This window comes from Crocodylus siamensis, chromosome 10, assembly GCF_052110815.1.
Source record: "Crocodylus siamensis isolate JL-2025a chromosome 10, ASM5211081v1, whole genome shotgun sequence".
In the NCBI taxonomy this organism is placed as follows: Eukaryota; Metazoa; Chordata; order Crocodylia; family Crocodylidae; genus Crocodylus; species Crocodylus siamensis.
Window position 1 is genome coordinate 30,764,165 of NC_143404.1, and position 25,545 is coordinate 30,789,709.

The following is a 25,545-nucleotide window of genomic DNA, read 5'->3' on the forward strand; positions in this document are numbered from 1 at the left end:
CAGAGATTACTGCAAATGACAGCAAATTAGATAGGACAGGATCCCCCAATGCTTACTACCTACCACTGAATTAGTTTTGGCTTTTAGCATTTCACTTGATTGAAGAGGTACTTAAAATTTTTACAGTTCTTAATATTTTTAACCTTCTCTGAGCAGCTGAAAAATTAGGCATTTGAGACCAATGGTATTTCAGCTCTTCTGACTGTCTAATGTTAGGTTTGGGAAGAATTGACAGATTTTATACTGGGTGTGTCTACACAAGACACTTTACTGAGTAGTAAGCATTAAAGTCTGCACATACAGATGCTTACTGCACAGTAATGTGTTCTATTCAGGAGTTAATTTGCTACCTGCAAATAGAAGTAGCAAGTTAACTCCTGAGTAGTTACCACATATTAATGCACATGTCGATACTGACTGGGAGCAAATTTGCTCCAGGTCAGCCCCACCACCAGGGGGCAACCCTCAGCCGAGCCCCAGGGCCATGGGGCTGGGAGCTTCTCCAGCCCAGGGCTGGGGTGGCTCTTTGCCTGCCCCCGCCCTTGGTCCTTAAAAGGCTATGGGGACACTGGGGCCCTGGGTCAGCTGCAGCCAGCCTCTGGACACTATATGTCCTGCAACAAAGGCCCCAGGCCAGCCACACAAGCCTGCCTGCACCTTGGCACTTGGTCCCTAGCACCGCATTGCCATGCACCTGCCAGGCTAATGCTGTTGTTCTGTGCTGGGTGCTGCAGGCTGCACTCTAGGTGGTCCCAGGCCAGCTGCAGCAGCCTGCCTGGACCCTGCTGCTGGTGCCTAGCACAGCATCTCCATGCACCTGCCTGTCTTGCACTGTGCACCTGTGGTGGGCACAGCACACATCTGCCCAGGCCTGCCAGCATCAGGATTCTCACAAGAAGGGAGCCATGCTAGTGTCCTTCCCAATGCCACATGCCTGTCTTAGAGCTACAACTGGTCCCAGGAGGAGACCACGGACCTCGTGGTGCTGTGAGACTAGGCTGAGATCCTCAGCCAGTTTGCACAGAGTGGACACTCCAATGCACACATCTATGAAGACTTGTCAAGCTGCATGTGGGAGTATGACCGATTAGCGCACCAGCACTGCATAAAAAGCAAGGCCTTGAGGGCATGGTTGGTCACTGTCACTGAACACAACTGCTGGCTGGGGGCTGCCTGCAAATCCATGTCCTTTATGTGGCAACTGAATGACATCCTCATGCCCTGGGGCCATGGCCAGAGCTATGCCATGTACTACAGTATAGGGAGCCTGCCTGAGCCTACATTGCAGCCTGGCACCCATGATAATGCATCACTGAAGGATGGGTCCATCAGCAGCCCATTTCACTGTGCTCCCTGCCATTGGCCTCATTCATCAGCTCTGGAAGTCTGGGCCAGCTCCTGCCCCACCAGCTCCATTGGCATAGCCCTACTCAGGAGGCCAGGCTAGCCATGGCAACAGCAGCTCCAGCTTCTTCTTGGAGGGGACATCTAACTGGGCAGCCAGCCACCAAGCCCCTGCATTTCAGGACACATCAAGGAATTGCACGTCCTTTGGTCCACTGGGGACCAACTCAGGCCACTGGGCATGGCTGCCACATACACATGGTAAGCTCCACCTCGAGGGAAGGCCCTTTCTGCCCTGTCCTCTGCCCCTTGCCATGGCTCCACTTCCCACCTAGCCCAGCCAGGCTCCCATGGTTCTGGGTTTCCCTCTCCCCTCCTCAACACACAAGGAGACAGGAGGGAGTGCAAAACTTTATTGAGCAGCCTGTGCCCCTGCAGGCTTTCCCTCTGCACCATCAAAGCTTAGAGTCCAAGAGTCCCACACCAGCTTCGCAGGTGCACCTGGGGCACCATGGCTATCAGCAGCAGCAGGACATAGTAGGTCAGACACTCTTCAGTCTGCAAAAACAGCTCCTTGTGGTGCACCCAGGACACTCTCAGCAAGGAGAAGTTCAAGGCACAAAGCCAGTGTGGGGGGGGGGCTGGCCCCAGGGTACCTCTCTGGAGAGGCTCCCTCCAGGGAGGGGGGTGGTGCAACCAGCTCTGCATCCTAGACAGGCAGGATCCCCAAGCCCAGGCACCATGGGCTTGGCAGCAGCACAGAAGACGGGTTGGTCTTCAGGAGGAGAAGTTGGGGGGTTGGGCCTCTGGAACCATGGCAGCAGGTGTTGCTAGAAGCCAGGCCTGTCCCAGCCTGGGAAGGGAGCAGAGGAGCAAGGCTCCCTGCAGTCAGCACCCACTGCCCCACAGGCCCCTATGAAGCAAATGGGGACAGGGGGCTCGACTAGTGGCAGCCTGTGCCATGGCCTGCCCACCTGACTTACCATGGTCCGTGGGCACCCATGCACACATGATCCCCGATTTAAGGCTAGGCACACACAGCCCCCTTGTATTGAGCATCTTATGTCAGAAATGTTGCAAACTTGCATAAACAACCTCTTTCTCCAACCTCTGCAGCTGCATACCAGGGAGAGCCACCAGTTGGCAGCTGGGATGCACCTTCAGGGTTACCTTCAGTCTTGGCTGAGGCTCTGTGTAGGCACCAGCTGCAGCAGCACAGGATCCAGGATCCAACACAGCTGCTGGATCACCTAGTCATGGTGGCCAAAGAGCGGCTGGCAGAACTGTGGGCCTAGCGCACCCATGAGGTGGCAGGGGATGCCTGCAAGGTAGTGAGGGACCAGGTGGACCAGAAATTCAGGGACAGACTCCTGGCCCTGGAGGAGAGGTACCTGGAGGCTTAGAATCAGCAGGCTGTCCTGCTGCCAGGGCTGTGGAGGTCATGGAGAAGGACCACCAGGTGCTGGAAACTGTCCTGTCTCTGGTGGTTGCCTTCATTCCACCTGCTACCCTGCCCCTGGTCCTAGCCCAGCCTGATCCCTAGCAGCTACCCACCACCCAGCAGTAGCTTCCCGGTGGACCTAGACTGAGGTACAGCACTGCCTCCACCAGTCAAGTGCCCCTGCCCCAGTTCCTGCCCTGGGGCCCCTGCCACCCAGCTCCTCCACCTAGGCCCAGCCCACCCGCTCACCCTGGTTCTGTGTAGCTCCAAAGCAGGAGCTGTCTGCAGTGGGGCCAGGCCCATGCATGGACAATGCTGTCCCAGCCCACTGGCCACAGGACAGGGAGCTGCCCATGCCAGCAGAGCAGCGCCCATCATCACCCTCAGGCAAGCCCCTGCCTGCTTACCTCACTACAGCATGCACACCCATGGGGATGTAGCCAGAGGCTGGGGTTCTGGGTGCCTGTTCCCAGGCTCTGCCCCTAGGTACCCCCTCCCCTTTCCCCCTCCCCCAAGAGGGCACACACCACTGGACCTAGTCTGCATGGGGAAGAGGGTGCTTCATTGGTGGTGGGTGGGATGGGTGGTGGAGGTGCTGTGTGGGGAGGGACTCTGAAGGTAGGAAGGGAAGAAGTGGGGGATGGGGTCTGATGTGGGGGAGGGATGGGTGAGAGGATCTGCTTTTGTGGAGGGTAATAAAGTGCTTTTCTGAGAACTGTCCGAAGTGAATATGGAGCCATTGTAGACATGTCTTTTATTTTTCATGGTAGATTCAATTTAAGATGTTTTCTATAGGGGTGCATATACTACTGAAGATTTCCTGTCCTAGATGCTAGGCTGAGAGAAGAAGTATATAACTGTCACTTTAACAAACTAATTTTAAGATAAGGTCTTTCTAAACCATGCCCTAGCTCAATACAAGCTACAAGATAGATGCGGGAGTAACTGAGGGAAATACTTCAGTTGCGCTGTACAGGAATTCAGTAGATATGATCACAATGGCCCCTTTGGTATCTATCTATCTATCTATCCATCCATCCTTTATTTAGTCCTTCTCTGGATGTTTTAGTGCTAGAAAAAAGCACAGTTCTGGTTAGGTGAAGGTCTGTGCCAGTTCCTACTTTTTCTGAATAGATTTGCCCTTTATTAAATCTTCTGGAAACTTACTGCATCTTCAAAAACTTCAAGTGGATGAGAACGTTCTGGAAGGGATTGACCATGTTTATCTTGGAGTCAATGATGACTCCAAGATCCTTTTCTGCCTCTGTGCTGACAAAAGGGGAGTTCCCCAACCTGTAGGTATGGTGCCGGTTGTTCCTCCCCAGGTTCATCACTTTGCACTTGTCTGTGTTGAATCCTATCCTATTCTCATCTGCCCACCCCTGTAACCTGTCTAGGTCCGATTGTAGCCTGTTACTTCCTTCTAGCATGCCCACATCCCCCCACATCTTAGTGTCATCAGAAGATTTGGACAGGGTGCTTTTTACCCCCTCATTCCAGTCACTGATGAAGATGTTGAACAGTGCGGGCCCGAGGACTGAGCCCTGCTGAACCCCACTGCCCACGTCCTTCCAGGTTGAGAAGGGAAGGACCCATCCACTACCACCCTCTGGGTGCAGCCCTCCAGCCAGTTGGCGACCCATTTGACTGTGGGTGTTTTTGGAACATAAAAATACAGTAGGAGGCCTAGGATTAGGGTTAAAGTTTATTCCATCAGTCAATGCCAAGCTATAATGAGCCTATAATAGCTGGTAAGAAAAGGCAAGCAAGTTTGCTTAAATTCAAACTCACTTGGATCACTTGACATTTGAAAATTTGGTTTGAAATGTAATTATCATCTTGAGTCATGTAAAGGACATCATGGAAAGAGAATCAGAGAGGGACAGGGAAATTGTGAGAAAAACATACTCTGAAAAAAATGCAATATCTATAGGTAGATGCCAGTATGGATAACTATATATAGATGCCCCCTCTCTGCTTCTCTGGATTGGCTGATGAGATAAACTATAATGCTAATCTTAAGCCTCCTCTTATATTTTAGTTTCCAAAAACATAATGGCACACTAATTAGAGGAACTAGTCCATCCTTTCCAGAAGGTTCTCATCCACTTGAAGGTTTTAAAGATGCAGTATGTTTCCAGAAGATTTAATAAAGGGCAAATCTATTCAGATAAAGTAGGAACTAGCACAGACCTTTACCTAACCAAAACTGTGATTTTCTCTAGCACTGAAACATCCAGAGAGGATCTAAATATGAGGACTGTGTGGAATTTTAATGGGTGTTTTGGTTTGAAGCTGTTTCAACGCATTTCGAGCTTGAAACAAACTAAAAATGAAACAAAAGATTTTGAAACAAAATGAGGGCACTTGAAACATTTCAAAAGTTTTAAAATGTTTCAAGTTTGAAAGTCAGGGTGCTGCAGCTAAACAGAAACTATGGAGGGGGAAGAAGAAAGGTGGGGAAGGACTGCTGTCTGATATTGACATCCAGGCACGATGTGTAGGGGGTACACGTGGGTGCACGTGCACCCCCTACAAAACCAACCACCCTGCGGGTGGTCGCTGACTCTTGGTCACTGCTTGCTATCCCCGTCCCCCACCACTGATGTTGGCGGCATCTACAGGAGCTCCCCCGCTTACTGCTCCTGCCACTGCCATGCCCCCAGTCACAGGGGGCATGCATCATTCATGTTGACAGCTAGCTCCCTGTTTGATTTCCCAGCTCTCTGATCATTTCCCCAGCTCTTCCTGGGGGGAGTGGGCCCCTGATCTGTGCGTGGGGTTTCAGCAGACTGTCGCTGAAACTGCAGTGGCAGCCTGCTAAAACCCAGTACACAGATCCAGGGGCCCACAGCCCTCAGGAAGAGCTAGGGAAAGTGATCAGAGAGCTGGGGAATCAAACTGGAAGCTGGGGCAATGTTCAGGTCCCTGAACATTGCCCCAGTTCCTGGTTTGAATCCCCAGATTCCCAATATTTCCCCCAGCTCTTCCCATGGGGGCCACCAGCACCAACTGCAACAGGAGGGCTGTGCTGGGGTCTTCCCTACGGAGCTTAGCTAAGCAGTGGGAGAGCCAGTGACAGAGCTGCTCATAGCACAGCCCTGGCAAGTGGCTCTCCCCCACCTCCTGCCACCAGGTTCAGCTCTGTGAGGCTGGTGGAGCCACTCAGAGAATAGCCCGGTGGCAGGAGATGAGGGAGAGCCAGGGCTGCACTCCAAGTGGCTCCACCAGCCCCACAGAGCTCAGCCCAGTGGCAGGAGACAGCAGGAGAACCAGTGGTGAAGCTGCTCTGAGCACAGCCCTGGCTCTGAGTGCAGCCCTGGCAAGCACAGCCTAGTGGTGGGAGGCTCCACAGCCCTATGGAGCTGAACCTGGAAGTCGGAGGTGGTGGAGAGCCAGTAGTGGAGCCACTCCAAGCACAGCCCTGGCTAGTGGCTCTCCACTGCCTCACACCACCAGGCTCAACTCTGTGGGGCTGTGGAGCCTCCTGCTGCTGGGCTGTGCTCATCAGGGATGTACCCTGAGTGGCTTTGCCACTGGCTCTCCTGCCACCACCCATCACCTGGCTGAGCTCCATGGGGCTCGTGGAGCCCCTTGGAGTGCAGCCCGGGCTCTAAGTGTAGCCCTGGTGAGCACAGCCTGGAGGCTAGAGGCTCCACAGCCCCATGGAGCTGAATCTGGCAGTGGGGAGGTGGTGGAGAGCCAGTACAGCCCTGGCTCTGAGCACAATCCTGGCCAGTGGGTCTCTCCCACCTCCCACTGCCAGGCTCAGCTCCATGGGGCTGGTGGAGCCATTCTGAGTGCTGCCTGGCAGGAGGAGGCAGGGAGAGCCAGGGCTGTGCTCTGAGTGGCTCCACCAGCCCCATGGAGCTCAATCTGCCCTCCCAGTGTTGCCACCAAGCACTGGGAAAAGTCCAGTGCTGTCCCTGCTGCAGCCCTGGAAGTGGCAGATGCTGCTTGCCTGAAGTTGCTAGGCTGCACCATTTCCTGAATGCCCTGGCCCTACCTGCCCTCCCAGCACTGTCACCGGGCAGGAGTCCCCAGATCTGCTTGTGGGATGACAGGAAGTTGCTGCTGCTGCTGCCTGGGGCCAACAGCAGTCTTTCCTTTTCTGCCTAGCACTGGTCCCAAGCAGCAGCAGCTTCCTGTCATCCCGCACGAAGATCCAGGGGCCCACACCCTCAGATGGAGTCTGGCACAACTCCACAGCCCTCCTGGGGGCTTGGGCCCCCCAGATCTGCACACAGGATGACAGCAGGCTGCCGCTGCTGGCAAGTGATACGAGTTTTGCTTTCAACTGTTTGAGGTGCAGTTTCACAAAAACCTGCACCTATTTCCTTGAAGCTTGGCAGGCTCCGTGCCCAGAGAAGGGGCTACCATCCCTGCAATGTTCATCCAAATCAGGCAAGAAATGACAAAATGTATAGGCATTTTCATGATTCCCCATTATAGCCTATGGGTGAAACGTCAAACTGTGTCAAAACAGCGAAACAATTTTGATGAAATGATATGGAACAGTGCTTCAAAACGAAACAAAGCGACAAAAGAAAACATTGTCCCTTTGAAATGGTGAAATGGAAGTTGATACAGAACAGTGCTGTTTTGCACAGCCCTACTAAATATAGATTCTGATTCAGCAAAATGCTTAGGCATTTGCTTGGATCCTATTGAAGTCAGTGGGATTTAAACACATGTTTAAGTGTTTTTTTGGAGTGGTCATTCCCACATCCAGGCCTAAGGACAGATTGGCATGGGATACTCCCAATGATATCAGACCTTTTTTGCTAAGAGGATTTCAGTGATCATTTCTAGAATGGGACTGGTCAGACTAAAGGAGAACATATGCCACATATGACATATGCTACAATTTCTAAAATGTCCCTATTCGTTTTATGAAGATTCCTTATTTAAATCTGATGGTATGATATGGCCGAGAGTTGTCTCTTTAAACCACTGTGTGTAATATACAAGTAGCTTGCTTAGAAATAAGGAAACTTTTGCATTAGATAAAAGAGAAGGGAAGGATGTAGGGAGCATAACTACTGTCATTGATGTACTACTTCTTTACTGAAGGCAGGAAAAAGTTTACTGTTGGTAAGTGAACATTTTCTTTTTACTGAAGCTTTAGATGAGAAACATAAATAATTGATCCGTCTATGAATGTAGAGAAGTGAGTGCTATTTAACTACAAGCTCAAGACCTGTGATCTTAGGCCAGACCAAGGAATTTTACTTCTGGTACATTATTTATAACTATACTGTCTATGCTATACTATGCCTTTCTGTACAGATACCCACTTTTCATTTGGCTTATCATTTATGGACAAAATGCAGAGAAATGTAGATGAAAGACTCTTCTACACAAGCTTTTGAAAACAGCCTTACATTCAGACTTGGAGCCCTAAAGATACATGTATAAAATTGAATATTACTAGAACCCCCCTGCCTTTAAATTTTCTGAAGGATTTTATCTTCAACTTCAGCAAATACCAGGTTGTCACAAATTGCTTCAAATTGACAGTAATGGCAGCAGTATGAAACTGGAAAAGTCGACTGTTAACAGTTGATATTCTGGTACAAATTGGGTGCCCTAATCGAGGATGATAGTTACTATGTCATGACAAATGTGGATACTTTTTTTTGCTTAGTTATCATTGGGCTGATAACTAAAAGTTGCATGTAATACACTTACTCATTTCACAGGGTGTCCAAATACATTAAAAGATGGTTCAGTATTAGGGAAGCTGACTAAATTACTTTTGTGGCTAGTTTATTCTGTACATTTTCCTTATTGTGTTGAATAATGTATTCACTCATACATGTTTTTCTGTACTGCTGCATGGAATTGTTCTGTCCTAAGTGCAGGATTTTGCACTTGTCCTTATTGAACCATTGGCTGGACCTGATGATCTTCTGAGGTCCCTTCCAGCCTTACAATCGATGAATCTATGAATTGACTTTAAAGGAAGAAACTTGGTTTTCCATTTTAGGAAAACAATGAATAAAAGATGAGTAAGAGTGGAAAGTAGTCCCTTAGCCCAGTACACAATTCAACATAATTTTCACTAGGTACCTCACCAAAGAACCGATATGTTAGACACTTGCATCCCAAAATCAAAATGCAATAATGTGAATTGTCTTTTCAAAAGACGGGGCAGTATGTGCAGCAGTAAAGATGCCCAGTTTTGTGTGCAAAATTGGTAACTCCATTCATGATGCCTAATTTTCATATGCAAATGCAGGTGCTGGAAGTCACATCCACTGCTTCTACATACAGAGTAGATGCTAGTTTCCTCAATTCTTTCTATGGGTTAATGACTATAATCACATTTTATCTTTCAAATGCAGTCAAGAGGTCACATTATTTTATGTACACAATCTCAGCCAGGGCTTGAGGCATCATATGGTATTTAATAAAGAATTGTAGGTCTTTTGCATCAGATAATCAGGTCTCATCTGCATTTTTCCTGCAAGGCTCTGTGAGGAACTAATAGGATTAAGGCAATTTAGGTACCATGTAAATAATGTGATACTTAAGAGAGGTAGGATTTCTTTTTTAATTCTCCTCAGATTCTTGGTTGCAGCCATGAAATAAACACTGCTGTGGAAAGGAGTGCAATGGCTGCTTTAAATTATCTTGATGTATTTCTAAACCTGGACCAAAACCCCTACATATGATGAACAGCCTTTTTCCTCTTGTATTATCCATAAATGGCATCTGCCTTTACAGAAGATATATGTGCAGAAAAGGCATGTCCTACTAGCCTCAGAAAGGGGATGGGAGAAGTAGCAGTGATTGAACTGGGTTTGGACTTCTGGAGGACCTCAGCCATATTGCTTCAAGGTTTGTACCTCTGTACAGGCTCAGTATTTGACTAAAAATTACTCACCACATAAACAAATGGAAGGAAAGATTATTTGTTAAAGTTTCAGCACTTATGCATCTTGTAGGAAATTCTGGGACAGATCTCAGCCCTTAGGATGAGGCCCTTTCAGAATCACATTTAGGGGGAAAAAAAAAAAAAGGCTTGACATTTTGGATGTTCTTAAAAATATCAGATCTGATGCATCCACAGTTGACAGTAAGGGGTTAGCAGGAGAGTGTGTGTGTGGGACACACCAGGTCATTTTTTCCCCCTTATGGTGGAGACACCAGGTCATTCTCCCCCCCACCCCGCTTGTGGTCACATTTAAGCTCTTTCATTCAATGACACCTATAATTCCCCTCTTGTGTACCAACATAGTAGAATATAATGGCAATTGTCCCCTGCTGCTGTGCATGTTAAGCAAAGCAACACAGGTCTAACAAAGGCTACTATTAGATTAAACAGTCACAGATTTTAGACTGGAAGAGACCTCAGATAATCATCAGGTCCAGCCCTTGGTCCAGCCCCCCTGCACCAAGCAGGAAAGACAGGTGGGGTTAGGGAACCCCAGCAAGGTGACCATTTAGTCTCTTGAATATCTCCAGGGTAGGCAATTGCAACACCTCTAGAGGGAGCCTGTTCCACAGTCTGGACCCCCTAGCTGTGAAGAAGTTTTTCCTAATGTTGAGCCTGAAACAGTCTTTAAGGAGGTTGTGACCATTACTCCTGGTTTTCCCTAAGCGTGCCGTGTTGAACAGTTATCCACCAAGCCCTTGATGTAGTGGTGAGTTGCTACCAAGTCCCCTTTCAGCCTACTTCAGGCTGAAGAATCTTGGGTCCCTCAGCCTTACCTTATATGGCTTGCTGTGCAAGTCTCTGATCATACATGTGGGTCTTCTCTGGACTCTCTCAGGCTTTTCCACATCCTTATGGAAGCGTGTTGCCCAGAACTGGACACACCACTCCATCTGTGGTCTCACCGATGCCATGTAGAGCAGAAGAATCACTTCCTTGGTTTTGCTGGAGATGCATTGATTGATGCACATCAGAGTATTATTTGTCCCAGGTCTCTTTCATTCACAGTACTGGTCAGATTGGCATTGCCAAGCATCTGCCCTAGAGATGCAGGATCATGCTGGCCCGAGTACTACCACTGCTGCTACTAATGTTGCTGATGGCAATGCTGCTCTGAATCAGAGAATGTGATGAGTCCAATGGATGCATTGGCTTCTGTATTGTGGTGGGATGGTTTCCTGTCTGTCTGAAGTTCTCTGTGGGCACATCTACATGAGATGATTACTATACAGCTGATTAATTGTGCAGTAAATGCCTTAGTGTCTACACATGCTCCCCTAATAGGATCTACAAAACTAATAAACTTTGCAGCAGGTTAGGACTCGCATTTAAAAGTCCTAACCTTCTGTGGAGTTTTTTCATGCATAGCATGGCATTTTTAGATGCTGCAATGGCAGGCTGGGGCACAGGGTGCTTCAGTGCAGGGGTAGCCAGCAGGCAGCCCCTGCTCTAAAGCACCCTCATCCCCCAGCCAGCTGCTCCACAGCACATGGAGGCCCATCAAATCAGCAAAGCCAGGGCTGTTATGATGGGGCTCCATGTGCTGTGGAGTGGCTGGCTGGGGTATAAGGATGCTTCCGCACAGGGGCTGTCTGCCAGCTAGCTCTGCAATGAAGCACCTTCATGTCTTAGCTAACTCCTCCATAGCACATGGAGCCCCATTGGACCAGCCCTAGACTGGTAGACTGAGCCCCCATATCTCTGACCCTGTTCCATGTACCACGCACAAATGAACTCCAGAGTAATAAGCCCAGGAGTTTATTTGTGCACATTAAATCGCATGTGTAGATGTGCCCAGTAAGTGCTCAAAATGGGATTTCCAATCATGCCCACTCATTTCCTTCTGTCCTTCCCCACTGAATATTATTAAAAGTGCCGCAATTTAAAAATCACGAATCACCTGATGTGGTCTATCCTCATCTGCCATTCTGTTCTGACATTTAGCATCTCTGAATGGGCTTTGAGGATAGCTCAGGCACTCTACTTTTTAGTTTGCAAGTCAACTTGCCTCTTTCTTACTTGAGATAAAATCAATTCAACATAAAAGATATGTAATATTCTTACTAAGCTTTCCCCCAGCCAACGGAATGACTTTAGCTTGCAACATGTTAGGTGAGCTAGTTATTTTTAAAAAATGCCATGCTAAATTGGTTGAACATATTTCTCCCACTCCATGTGGATAGGGAAAAGCATACTACAATCATTGCAGAAATCTTTGCTCCCATTTTATTGGAATCCCTTTAAAAATTGTTTCAGTTAACGTAAAATTCCACACTAAAGTAGAAACATAAGCACATTGACTTCAGTTGCGATTGAATGTGTGCATCTGAGCGTTGAATCAGGACTTTGGGGCTTAATCTCTGGAATGAAGAAGAAAGTCTTTATTCTTTGACTGCTTTTGTTTCTGCAGCTCCTTCCTCCCTCTGGAGAAGTAATTTTGTGTTACATCAGCATGCTGAACATTATTGCTATACATCCTACCCAGAATGATGCATCTAATAGCTTCCAATCCTGTAAATCTCTGCATGCTGACAATTTTACTCCTATGCGGAGTTACACTAACTTCATAAAGCTTTAATTTTTGTCGGTTGTTTGCAGGATTGGGGCCTGAAGACTTTCCCATCTTCGTTTACTTACCTTTCCCTCATTCTTCAGGAGCGTGCAAAGGTCAGTTGCTAATATTTCCCCGAAGTATAATGAGAACACAATTTCTAAAATTGGTCAGCATTATCACCTCTTTCTGCCTACGAGCCACAGAATCATATTACAGAGAAGTAAAGACGGAAAGGACCTCAAGGGGTCATCCAGGCCAACTCCCTATCTGATGCAGGATCTTCCCCATAAAGACCATATAATACAAATCCATTGTCTAACATCAGAAGTCTTGGAGGTTGAGGGCCAAGACCCACCCCTCCTGACAGAGTGGGCGAGACGGGTTGCTGGCATACTTTCTGCCTATGGTGGCCTCAAGATTCACCCTGTTGCTCTGAAAATCCCTCCTTTTGTATCCTTTTCCTCCTGATGACTATTTCCAGGTACCATTGATTGGTTTCCCTGTGGGCATCATACTGCCCACATTCTGTCCTATCAGCATATCCCTTTGTTCCCACAAACCCATTACATGCATACACCTTAATTTGGTCATTTACCAGTGTCTTAATTTGGCAAATCCACCAAAATCATAAATCCCAGGGCTTTGCAGCTGGTCACTGTGACCCAATGCCAATTCTACAGGTCTCATAGTACACACTTTTAAATTTTCCAGGCCTGTTTGCCTGCTAGCTTTGAGCACAGTTTCTGCCTCAAAGGCAGAGAACATGAAACTTTGTCACAAACAGACTTTTAGAAGTCAATTAACCCTTGCCATTCCCCTGGACCATTGTTCTAATGCAATATCTACTCTACCTGCGAGCCAATTCCTAAAAGAAAATCTCTATATATCATTTTCTGGCATCACTTTCCAACTCTGCAACCTGCCAAGATCCTTACCAGTTTTGTCATCTGCAGACTTTTTAAAGAATCTCTCAATTGTAGCTTCCAAATCATTAATAAACACATTGAACAGTATTGGGCCCAGGACAGATGCCTGAAGGACTCTACTTAAAATCTCCTGCCATTCTGACGTGGATCTATCTGTAGCTAACTTTGCTTGCTGGTATCAATGTAGTTGTCTATCCATCTTATAGTAATTTTGTCCAGGCCACATTTCCCCAGGTTGTTTATGAGAAAGTCATGTTGGACCTCATCAAAAGTGTTTCTGAAGTCCAGATATGCTATGTCCACAGCATTCTCTACATCTACTCAGGTACTTACTCTGTTAAAGAATCAGATCAAGTTTGTTTGACATGATTTGTTCTTCATAAATCCATGATGGGTGTTTGTGATCAGCCTCTTCTCCAGATGCTTGCAAATGGCTTTCTTTTGGATATGTTCCAGTAACTTCCGAATACTGAGGTCAGGCTAACTGGTCTGTAGTTCCTTGAGTCCTCTTTGTTCCCTTTTTTAGAGAGGGGAACAATGTCAGCCGTTTTAGAGTCCTCCGGTACCTTGCCCAGTTCCCATGACTCCATGAATATAATATAAGGGCTCCGAGATCTCAGCCTGTTCCTTCAATATCCTGGGATGAAATTAATCAGGCCTTGCTGATTTAAATTCATTCAAACTCATCAAAAACTCTCTCTCTCGTTATCTCATCCTTCAGCTCGTACCCTTCTGTAACAAGTCGCCCTCCCCAGCACCATCTTCTTGGTCATCCGCACTTTATGTGGGGCCCCCTTGAAGTCCTCCTTGGATTTTTTCTGTCCTGCCCTAATCTCTCCTGCCACATCTTGATGGAAATTATTATGTGAGCAGGATACTGCCTAGTATGTTGGGTATGTTGGAGTCCCTCCTAGAAGGGCCAGACCCCTTTTTTCTCTAGCTAGGCCTCCCTGTCCAAACCCAGGAAACAGGGTTTGACTCTGGGGCTCTAGCTTTTCCTTCCAGTGTCTGGAGGCTCATGGCCCCCTTTTCTGCTCCCTTCTGGAGCATGACTCTCCCTGGCCCAGAGGCACAGGACCTGGACCCACAACAAGAGGGTCACAGATTCCAAACCAGGGTGCAACCCCAAACCCACCTCTGTCAGTCCAATCAAGAAAAAAACAAAATCAAATACAACTGATCAGGGATTGTCTCCCCCAAAAGCTGCACCCTCACTGGTGCTGGGGTCTGTGCCTCCAAAGGCTGTGTCCTCACTGGCACTCGGGCTCTCTGCAGCCCCATCTGACTGCCTCCTCTCTGGGGCCAGGATCCCCACACTACCATGAGGCCCCCTATGAGGCCTCCTCCATCCCCTTATAACTTCACCCAAGCCACCGGTCAAACAGCAAACAAAACACAAACCCCTAGGCTATAACATAAATTCATGCTGCTTGGCTAAAACATCATTTGAGCCACCCCAAGGGTGTTCCATCTCCCACACATATCAAGCTGCACATGCATTCAGGCCTCTTCCCTTTACTCATGCAGACTGAGCTCCTTCCCCCTTAGCTACCAACAGGAACCTACCTACCTGGCCTCAACCCTGGGGTTTAAATGGGAGCCAGGCCCTGCCCCTTCTGGTCAGCTGACCACTGGCAGGTGTGGGTCACTAGTTTCCTCTAGTTGCCCTAGCAACCGGCACCTGGGTAGTTATCCTGGCTCTACAAGTAGCAGGAAACTTAGTGCTCTGCTACACCTTCCTTATCCAAATAATCCTTCATAGGTGATTGGCTGCAGCTTTTTTTGTGAAGACTGAGGCAAAGTAGATGTTGAATAACTCTGCCTTCTTTATATCTGCTGTTAAGCATTTTCCCTGGCTATTTAATGGTGGACCCACAGCTACCTTGGTCTTTTTTTTCTGGCCAACATATTTATAGAACGTTGTCTGTTGTCTTTAATTTTTTTCTCCAGGGGCAACTCAGTTTTTACCTTTGACTTCTTGATTTTGTCTTTGCTGGTTTTTGCTATTTCCTTATAAGCTTCCTTGATAATCTACTCATTTTTTTTCCACTGCCTGTATGCTTTTCTTTGCATTTGAGGCATTCTAGAAGTTTCTTATACAACCACATTGGTTTCTTGCTATTCTTCTTAGCTTCCACCATGTTGGAACAGTTTCTTGTTGGGCATCTATGCCTTTTAGATGCTACCAGTCCTCCTGGGTGCTTTTATCCTTCAGTCTGTGTTCTCATGGCACCATGCCTATTAACTCCTTGAGTCTGTTGCAATCCAACTTTTTTAAATCTAGTGTCTGTGCTTTTCCCATCCCAAGTTTTGGAATGTTATCATGTTATGATCACTTTCTCCCAAATTGCCCATCACCTTTATTTTTTCCACCAGTTCTTCCCTATTTCCCAATGACCTGATCTATCCCAGAGCCTTAGGGTTAACATTAATACATACACAGTTGTACTTTGAGTTTGCTTCTGAGAAACACAGATGAGCACAACTAGATTGTGCCTCCTCTTCCTTCAAAAAAGACTTAAAATCTATAGGAGTGTATCTTCTTCAAAATCCTGGGGATTTGTGCCAGGATTCATTTTAATCCTTGCTGCTGTAAATTAGATCTGTTTAAATGATAAATAATGCACAATTTTCAACTGGTCCAAGAAGTTCAATCCAAAATATGATTTGTAGATGAAGAGTCTTGCAAATGATCCCAGCTGACTACACTTTCTTTCCATACAGGTATTAATGTCTTCAGTTGGACAAATGTTATGTACATTTTTCTTTGTTCTATTCTTCTTTTCCACTTGTTGGTAGAGTGGACAGAGCCACAAAGGAATTGTTTTTCAACAAACCTGCTAATAAAATCCCTGACACTTTAGATTTTATAAATAATCTTTGGTATACATAGGTGAACATCCAGTAGCCCATGCTTGTAAGAAAGACACAGCACAAATTAATTGGTTATTGGGCATGGTACACAAACAGACTGTGATGGCATTGAAGTTTGAGTGGAAAGGAGGGTTTTATTGCCTGGGGATATGGAGAGACTTCATGGTCTAGTTTGAAGGGAAGAAAATATATGTGCTCCAGATTCAGAAGTTCAATTGATACCTATTTGTATTATGTGTAGTATCATGGAAACCCTGTGAAGACCAAGTCCTGTTGTGTTTGGTGCTGTATTATGTGCACATGCACACATGTGCACACACAAAGTGCCTACAGGAATGCTCATTATCTAAATATAAATGATGCAGATAGTGTGCACAATGAACAGAAGCAAAATGCTGAAATGACTTGTGCAATGTCACCTATCCATTCAGTGGAAATAGTGAAAATTGAGCCTCCGTGAAACAAGGCCTTGGGTAAGCAGGCAAACTAAAGTTTTTTATATTTGTTCTTATTATATTTGTTACTCTTCAATTCTCACATAGTAGAAAAGCTCCAGCAACCTTGCCTCAAGTATTAAGACCTGAAGATTTGCCGCCAAAGTAAATATTACATTTGAATTAGATTAGGCACACTTCAAAAATCAAGCTAAATTCTTAATACAGGAGCAGTGCATATTTTCAATGTTTATTTGATGCATTAATGCATTGATGCATTTCAATGTTTATTTCTGCATTAGATGTTTAATTAAAAAGAGGTTCCCAAAGGATTAGTTTTTTTGTTGATGGTAGGATCAGATTTATAGCAGTGTTTGACAGGTAATTATAATGTGGAGCTAAGTAGCTTGGACCGAGTATCTTGTAACAGCAACATGGACTTAAAATAAAAATATATTCACTTTGTTCACCAGGGAAAAAAAATAAAGAAATAATCATGTTTTCTTTCGCAGTGTCAGTAGCTCAAATCCTCAGAGAATTAGTGTAGATATTATCCAGATTACTATAGATGTGCTTCACAGCATTAGTGTGTGAGGCGGATAATCACAGTCACTCACCATTTGCAGTTATTTTGGAAACACCTGCTTCTCATATGCTGATTAGGAAATAGTGTGTGGGTTTTTAATTTGTATTGTCTTGTGTTATGTTGGATTAAGCAGGATCAGCTGGAGACAATGTATCCCTGCATGATAAAGTTGCAGTGAGCCTGGGTTAAATATAACTCACCATCTAAGGCAACACACTTTGGTTTCTCACCAGAAGCGATTTTCAGAATTCTCACTGAAATGAAAAAAGTTATCCATATGAGAGAGACATATATGTTCAGCCCAAAAGTAGTTTCCTTAAACCATGCCTAGCTGTATACCCATGTGAAGCTAAACAGGGAAGTTACTTGTACCTTTAAAGTAGGTTACCTGATTTTGTGTCTTAGGCAAGAGACTGAGATTTGGAATTGAGTGGAGCTGGCAAGGGAATGGCTCATTTATGTGAGATCCTCATCATAGCTAACATCACATCTTCCCACCAAAAAGCTGTTCTTATTTAGGATTTCCATGGCAGGTCCCTCAGCCCAGTTGGTGTGCTAGGTACTCAGTATCCATTGCCTGTCATAGTTTGTGCGGCTCATAAGGCCACAGATGAATTTGCCACACTGACAATTCTAGTAGTCTAGCATCAGTTTTCTGACAGTAGCCATTACCTGATGTTTTACATGAAAAGGAAAAACTATCCAGTCCTGCCACATCTATTGCATTGTGAAATGCTTTTAAGAGCCCTGTGAGAAATGTTTGTACGTTCTAAGGCTACAAAGCAATTTATTAAATCAAATTACTTTCTCCCAGTATAGTATTCTTACTAGCATTACTTAATTCTGTTCTTTCTAATAACTTAATAGCTCCATTGAAATCAGTAAGATTCTTAAAAGCAAGATTAATATGATGGGCCTTTTAGTTTCATTTCCATCAAAATTGGGATCTATAGTAACACAGAGGATTCTTTTTCAGTAGTGCTCTTGGCATTATCTGAACCCCTTCTAAATAAATATCTGTATGATGGGGGGGCAGGGTGTGTGTGTAGCTTATTGTCAGCAGTACAAATTTATTGAAAGCAGGATTCCATGATTGAAGTTTTACATGCAGCTATGGACTGAACACTTACAGAGATTTAGGGAAGCCTTGAAACATTCATCTCAGCATTTTATAGACATTAGATTCAATGAGATGATGGAAAGGAAGCAGAAAACAGATGGGGGAAGGCATTTATGAAGCAGCTGCCTGTTAACCAACAATTTGGTACATCTCTTTCGGTTTTTTTCATTAAGCCACAATATGTGAATGTCTCATTTTATGGGAGATGCATTGGATGTTCAAAGTGCTTATCTATAATTATACACATGCTGAAAGAGAAAGGCATGCTCTATAGCAGGAATATTTCTCTCTCCGTATTTTGAAGGCCATCTACCAAAATATTGGGGTCTTGTCTTTTAAATCTGTTTTTTTTATTTCTGAACCTCCTTAAGCAATTATCAAGATACCAGGATGAAAATGATTATTTTTCATAATGTTTGCTAAAAATAAATATATCTATCATACTCTCAGAGGGAAGGTCTGAATTCTGATCTGTTATACCAATGTAAATTTGAAGAATTAAAAAAATCACAGGCCAAAAAATATGGCTCACTTATCTTGGATCTATCCCACTATATTATGGGAAATATGAGAGATCACCATGTGGTAACAGCTGGAAATAATACATATTTAATTGCATACATATGCATGCATAAGAGCCTGATTAGTTCTGAATTCAAAACTAGAAGTAAGCCTCCTATATACGGTTTTTTTTTTTAAATAGATTTGCCTCACTTTGTTGGCTGCCATCTTGCTTGGTCAGGTTTTTAATTATATTATGCCATTAACACAAATGGTCATGCTGTCTGCTGTACTCCAGCACCAGAGTAGCATCTGATTCCATTGTGGATGTGTGCCGTTAAGTTAACAGGGGGAGAGAGTGTGTGTATGAGTGTGCATATAAAGTTCCTGCTCAGTAGTTCCATTTCCATACATAGGGGAGACCAGTTTACATGATGTTTGCCAAGGGAGCTTCCATGGAATAGGAGGCAGGAAGATGAATGTTTTGAAGCCACTATTCTGGATTTCTGGCCCTTTACATATATCCTGGCATTCAACCTGGCTCTCTAGCATGCAGAAGAGAGCAACATCTGGCCCAATGTTGGCAGTTGTCATAACTTATTCCCTTAGTGTTATTCCTTACATAGATATCAGATAGAGCAAAAAGCCAGATTAAATGAGAAAAAAAAATGTACTCTTAAACCTGGTCTGAAATGAGAAAAAAACATGTAGTCTTAATCTGGTCTGAAGTTCACTAATTTCTTGTTTGTTTGTTTTTTAAAGCCTTTTGCACCAAATATCTCATATCTAGATCCTCGCTGCTGAAAAGATCATTAAAGCATTTTTCAGATCTGGCTGTGGCACATAAACCTTGGAGCTGATATTTACAGCAGAGTTACTGGAAGCCAAAGCATGTAAGGAGGCATAACCTGTGTTCAGGGACTTAACTGCCAGATCTGCCCACTGAAAGGCTTGTATTTTTAAACTAAGAGTGAAACAAAACAGAAAGCTTTCTAACATGGTTTAGATGCTGCTTAATGCAGCATGTTGCTACACACCTCTGCTTTTTACTGAATTAGAGCTTTAGATATATTCTGAGGAAACATCTCTATATTTATCATCTCTTTCCATTTGCTGTTAAATAGCCTTGCCAGCAAATTTAAGACCATGGGCATTTTAATTCCCTGTCTGTGGCAGTTGTTGTTATGGGAGAAAAAAAGATGGACCTACAGCTGGTATAGATTATTACAGCTCTCACAATGTTTCTGGACGTCATATGTTATAACAAGTTGCACTAGCTAAGAATCTACCCCTAGGATTCTCTACACTGAGGATATTATAATCTATTGTAAATGGGTCTGACCGCTCACATAGGTTCCTAGCCAAAATGCAAGACCTCCATCTAACCCAGGAGGTGCACAGCTGCACCAGGGGAGATGCCGTGTTGGACCTGGTGCTAGCCACTGGTGATGAGCTGGTGAGGGGGCTGATGGTGCTCAACCACCTGGGCGACAGTGATCATCACCTGCTGCAATTCACCATTCAGAGCAAGGTGGCAAAGGCCTACAGCAAGGCAGCAGCCCTAAATTTCAGGAAGGTGGACTTCAGTGAGCTAAGAAAAATAGTTGGGGAAGCACTGAGGTCCTGGAGGGGAGAGGAGGGGAGGGGAGCCAGGTGTCCAAGAAGAGTGGTTGCTCATTAAGGAGACGATCCACCAAGCCCAAAGGGAGGTAACCCCAACACTGATCAAAGTGGGCAGGAGGGCACAAAAGCCCCCATGGCTCACCAAAAGCATCTGGGAATGTCTCCTAGCTAAAAGGGAGATGCACACCCAATGGAAGGGAGGGGCCATCACCAGGGAGGATTATACTGCGGTTGCTTGGGGATGCAGGGAGGCAGTCAGGAAGGCCAAGGTGGAGATGGAACTGGGACTAGCTACCCAGATCAAGGACAACAAGAAGTCCTTTTTTAAATACATAGGGGGCAAAAAGAAGGTTCCGGGTAATGTGGGGCCCTGGCAGGACAAGCTAGGAAATTTGGTCGTCACAGTAGATGACAAAGCTAACATATTTAACAATTTCTTTGCCTCCATTTTCCTGAGCAGGGACTGAAACAGCCACCCCCCCTTTGGGGCCCCCTTAAACCCCAAGGGAGGCGCACTTAGGCCAAGGGTTAGTGAGGAACTAGTTAGGGAACTTCTGGAGGGACTGGATGTATTCAAGTCAGCTGGTCCGGACGATCTCCACCCTCGAGTACTGAGGGAATTGGCTGAAGTCATTGCGGGACCCCTGGCATGGCTTTATGAGCACTTGTGGTGCTCTGGTGTGGTGCCAGAGGATGGGAAGAGGGCCAATGTAGTTCCCATCTTCAAAAAGGGGAGGAAGGAGGACCTGGGAAACTATAGGCCAGTTAGTCTTACCTCGATTGTGGGTAAGCTTTTTGAGAGAATTATTCTGGCACATGTCCATGAGGGGCCAGCAGGGAAGATAATGCTTAGGGCCAACCAACACAGGTTCATTAGCAGCAGGTCCTGTCAGACCAACCTGGTGGCCTTCTACGACCAGATCACCAAATCCTTAGATACAGGGGTAGCAGTGGACATAGTCTTCCTGGACTTTCGTAAAGCTTTCGACACTGTCTCTCACCCCACTCTCATTAAGAAACTGGGGGACTGTGGTATTGACACCCACACAGTCAAATGGGTCACCAACTGGCTGGAGGGCCGCACCCAGAGAGTGGTGGTAGATGGGTCATTTTCTTCTTGGAGGGATATGGGCGGTAGGGTTCCGCAGGGCTCGGTCCTCGGACCCGCACTGTTCAACATAGTTTCATAGTTTCATAGTTTCTAGGGTTGGAAGGGACCTGAGCAGAACATCTAGTCCGACCCCCTGCCATGGCAGGAAAGAGTACTGGGGTCAAACGACCCCAGCAAGATGTTCATCTAACCTCCTCTTAAACACCCCCAGGGTAGGAGCCTGCGCCATTTCTCTTGGAAGCTGGTTCCAGACCCTAACTGCCCTGACCGTGAAGTAGCGCCTCCTGATATCTAACCTAAACCTACCCTCTGCCAGCTTGTGACCGTTATTCCTGGTCACTCCTGGCGGTGCTCGGGGGAACAGTGACTCCCCCAATGCCTGCTGATCCCCCCTGACTAGTTTATAACAGGTCACAAGATCCCCCCTCAGCCTTCTCTTTTGGAGGCTGAACAGGTTCAGGTCCCATAGCCTCTCCTCATAGGGTCTGCCCTGCTGTCCCCGATCATGCGAGTGGTCCTCCTCTGGACCCTCTCCATGTTGTCCACATCCCTCTTGAAGTGTGGTGCCCAGAACTGGACACAGTACTCCAACTGCGGCCTGACCAGTGCCGCACAGAGGGGAAGGATCACCTCCTTGGACCTGCTCGAGATGCATCTGTGGATGCACGACAAGGTGTGGTTGGCCTTCCTAACTGCTTCCCCACACTGCCGGCCCATGTTCATCTTGGAGTCAATGATGACTCCAAGATTCTTTTCTGCCTCCGTGCTGACAAGAAGGGAGTTCCCCAGCCTGTAGGTATGGTGCCGGTTCTTCCTCCCGAGGTGCATCACCTTGCACTTGTCTGTGTTGAAACCCATCCTATTCTCATCCGCCCACCCTTGTAACCTGTCTAAATCTGATTGTAGCCTGTTGCATCCTTGCAGTGTGCCCATGTCCCCCCCACATCTTAGTGTCATCAGCAAATTTAAACAGGGTGCTTTTTCCCCCTCGTCCAAATCACTGATGAAGATGTTGAACAGCGTGGGCCCAAGGACCGAGCCCTGCAGAACCCCACTGCCCATGTCCTTCCAGGTTGAGAAGGACCCATCCACTACCACCCTTTGGGTGCAGCCCTCCAGCCAGTTGGCGACCCATTTGACTGTGTGGGTGTCTACACCACAGCCCCCCAGTTTCTTAATGAGAACAGAGTGAGAGACAGTGTCAAAAGCCTTCCGGAAGTCCAGGAAGACTATATCCACTGCTACCCCTGTATCTAATGATCTGGTGATCTGATCATAAAAGGCCACCAGGTTGGTCTGACAGGACCTGCCACTGATGAACCCGTGTTGGTTGCCCCTAAGCATGCAGTCCCCTGCTGGCCCCTCCTGGATGTGTGCCAGCATAATTTTCTCAAACAACTTGCCTAGGATCGAGGTAAGACTAACCAGCCTATAGTTTCCTGGGTCCTCCTTCCTGTCTTTTTTGAAGATGGGAACCATGTTGGCCTTCTTCCAGTCCTCCGGTACTTCACCAGAGCACCACGAGAGCTCGTAAAGCCATGCCAGGGGACTTGCAATGACCTCGGCCAGTTCCTTTAGAACTCTAGGGTGGAGATCATCTGGGCCGCCTGACTTGAATACGTCCAACCCCTCCAGAAGCTCCCTAACTAAATCCTCGCTAACCCATGGCCCAGGTGTGCCTCCCCCAGGGCCTGAGGGGGGCCCAGCAAGGAGGTGGCTGTTCTGGTCCCTACTTAGGAAGACGGAGGCAAAGAAATCATTAAACATGTTAGCCTTGCCGTCTGGTGTGACGACCACATTTCCCAACACGTTCTGCAAGGGCCCCACATTACCCGGGACCTTCTTTTTACCCCTTATGTATTTAAAAAAGGACTTCTTATTGTCCTTAAACTGAGAAGCTAGTCCTAATTCCATCTCTGCCTTGGACTTCCAAACTGCCCCCCTACATCCCCAAGCACAATAGTCATCCCTGGTGATGACCCCTTCTTTCCATTGGGTATACTCCTCCTTTTGAGAAAGGAAACATTCCCAGATGCTTTTGGTGAGCTGTGGAGGCTTGCGTGCTCTCCTGCTCCCTTTGATCCTCGTTGGGATTACCTTCCTTTGGGCTTGGAGGATCGTCTCCTTAAGGAGCGACCACTCTCCTTGGAGACCTGGCTCCCCTCCCCTCCGGGACCTCAGCGCTTCTCCAACTATCCTCCTTAGCTTGTTGAAGTTTGCCCTCCTACATCTTCATCAGTGACTTGGAAGAGCGGGTAAATAGCACCCTCTTCAAAATTGCTGATGACACTAAGATGTTGGGGGATGTGGGCATGCTAGAAGGGAGGAACAGGTTGCAATCAGACCTAGACAGGTTACAGGGGTGGGCGGATAAGAATAGGATGGGATTCAACACCAACAAGTGCAAGGTGATGCACCTGGGGAGGAACAATCAGCACCGTACTTACAGGCTGGGGAACTCCCTTCTCGTCAGTGCAGAGGCAGAAAAGGATCTTGGAGTCATCATTGATGCCAAGATGAACATGGGCAGGCAGTGTGGGGATGCAATCAGGAAGGCCAACCGCACCTTGTCATGCATCCACAGATGCATCTCAGACAGGTCCAAGGAGGTGATCCTCCCCCTCTATGCAGCACTGGTCAGGCCACAGCTGGAGTACTGCGTCCAGTTTTGGGCGCTGCACTTCAAGAGGGATGTGGACAACATGGAGAGGGTCCAGAGGAGGGCCACTCACATGTTGGGGGCAGCAGGGCAGGCCCTATGAGGAGAGGCTACGGGACCTGAACCTGTTCAGCCTCCACAAGAGAAGGCTGAGGGGGGATCTGGTGGCCATTTATGAACTGATCGGGGGGACCAGCAGGCACTGGGGGAGTCCCTGTTCCCCCAGGCACTGCCAGGAGTGACCAGGAATAATGGTCACAAGCTGGCAGAGGGTAGATTTAGGCTAGATATCAGGAGGCGCTACTTCACAGTCAGGGCGGCTAGGATCGGTAACCAACTTCCAAGAGAAGGGGTGCTGGCTCCTACCCTGGGAGTCTTTAAGACAAGGCTAGACAATCACTTTGCTGGGGGGTTTTGACCCCAGTACTCTTTCCTGCCATGGCAGGGGGGTGGACTCAATGCAGTCCCTACAATGAGAGACCTGAACCTGTTCAGCCTTCACAAGAGAAGACTGAGGGGGGACCTGGTGACAATCTATAAACTCACTAGGGGGGACCAGAAGGGTTTGGGGGAGACCTTGTTTCCCCTAGCGCCCCCTGGCATAACAAGTAATAACGGCCACAAGTTGTTGGAGAGTAGGTTTAGATTAGATATCCCTAAGAACTACTTCACAGTTAGGGCGGCTAGGATCTGGAACCAACTTCCAAGGGAAGTGATGCTGGCTCCTACCCTGGGGGTCTTTAAGAGGAGACTTGATGCCTACCTAGCTGGGATCATTTGAGCCGTTTTTTCTCCTGCCCCGGCAGGGGGTCGGACTTGAAGATCTATAAGGTCCCTTCTGACCCTACTTCTATAATTGTATGATCTGCTCAGGTCCCTTCCGACCCTATAAACTATGAAACTATGGATATGGGGATTACAAGCTCTGAATTTTTAATATTCGTTAAGCATTAAAAGATACTGATAACAGCAGTACATTTTTGTTACGAGCTCTGTGTGTGTAAAGCTACTGTATTTACTTACCATATTTACTTGAATCCAAGAATACTTCAAATTTAAGATATCCCACATGAGATTCTGAACATGTAAAATTTATAAAGTTGTTATAACTTTCCATATGTATAGCATATATAGAATCTAATTATTAGAGGGTTGCCTTTAAATTTACTTTTCTTGCTGCTCCACTGGGAAAAGCAGTAGCAGGGGGGCAGGCAGTGGGGATTCAGGCCCCTCCCCCTGCCCCTGTTTCACCCACCACTTGCTGCCTGCCCCCTCATGGTATCTACATGCCTGTAACTTGCCCCCGCTGCTGCCTGCTCCCCACCCCCTGACCACTTGCCCCCTACCCATCTGCACCCCCTCCCCTGCTTGTGCTCCCCGGCATCTGTCCCTCCCATCTGTAGCCACTGCACCCCTGCTTGGTCTCAAATCC

The 25,545-nt window shown here is 46.8% G+C and overlaps 1 protein-coding gene across 3 annotated transcripts in view; it reads left to right on the top strand.

Moving 5' to 3' along the window:
* KCNIP1 (potassium voltage-gated channel interacting protein 1) overlaps nt 1-25,545 on the top strand; it is a 620,696-nt gene that overhangs the window by 88,116 nt on the left and 507,035 nt on the right. The window contains exon 2 of one of the 3 annotated variants that reach the window (XM_090065221.1): nt 12,324-12,392. The exons of the other annotated variants lie outside the window; for them this stretch is intronic. Within the exon in view, the coding sequence (XP_089921347.1) occupies nt 12,324-12,392 (69 nt within the window). The remainder of the gene's footprint in view (nt 1-12,323; nt 12,393-25,545) is intronic. 3 annotated transcript variants of the gene reach the window in all.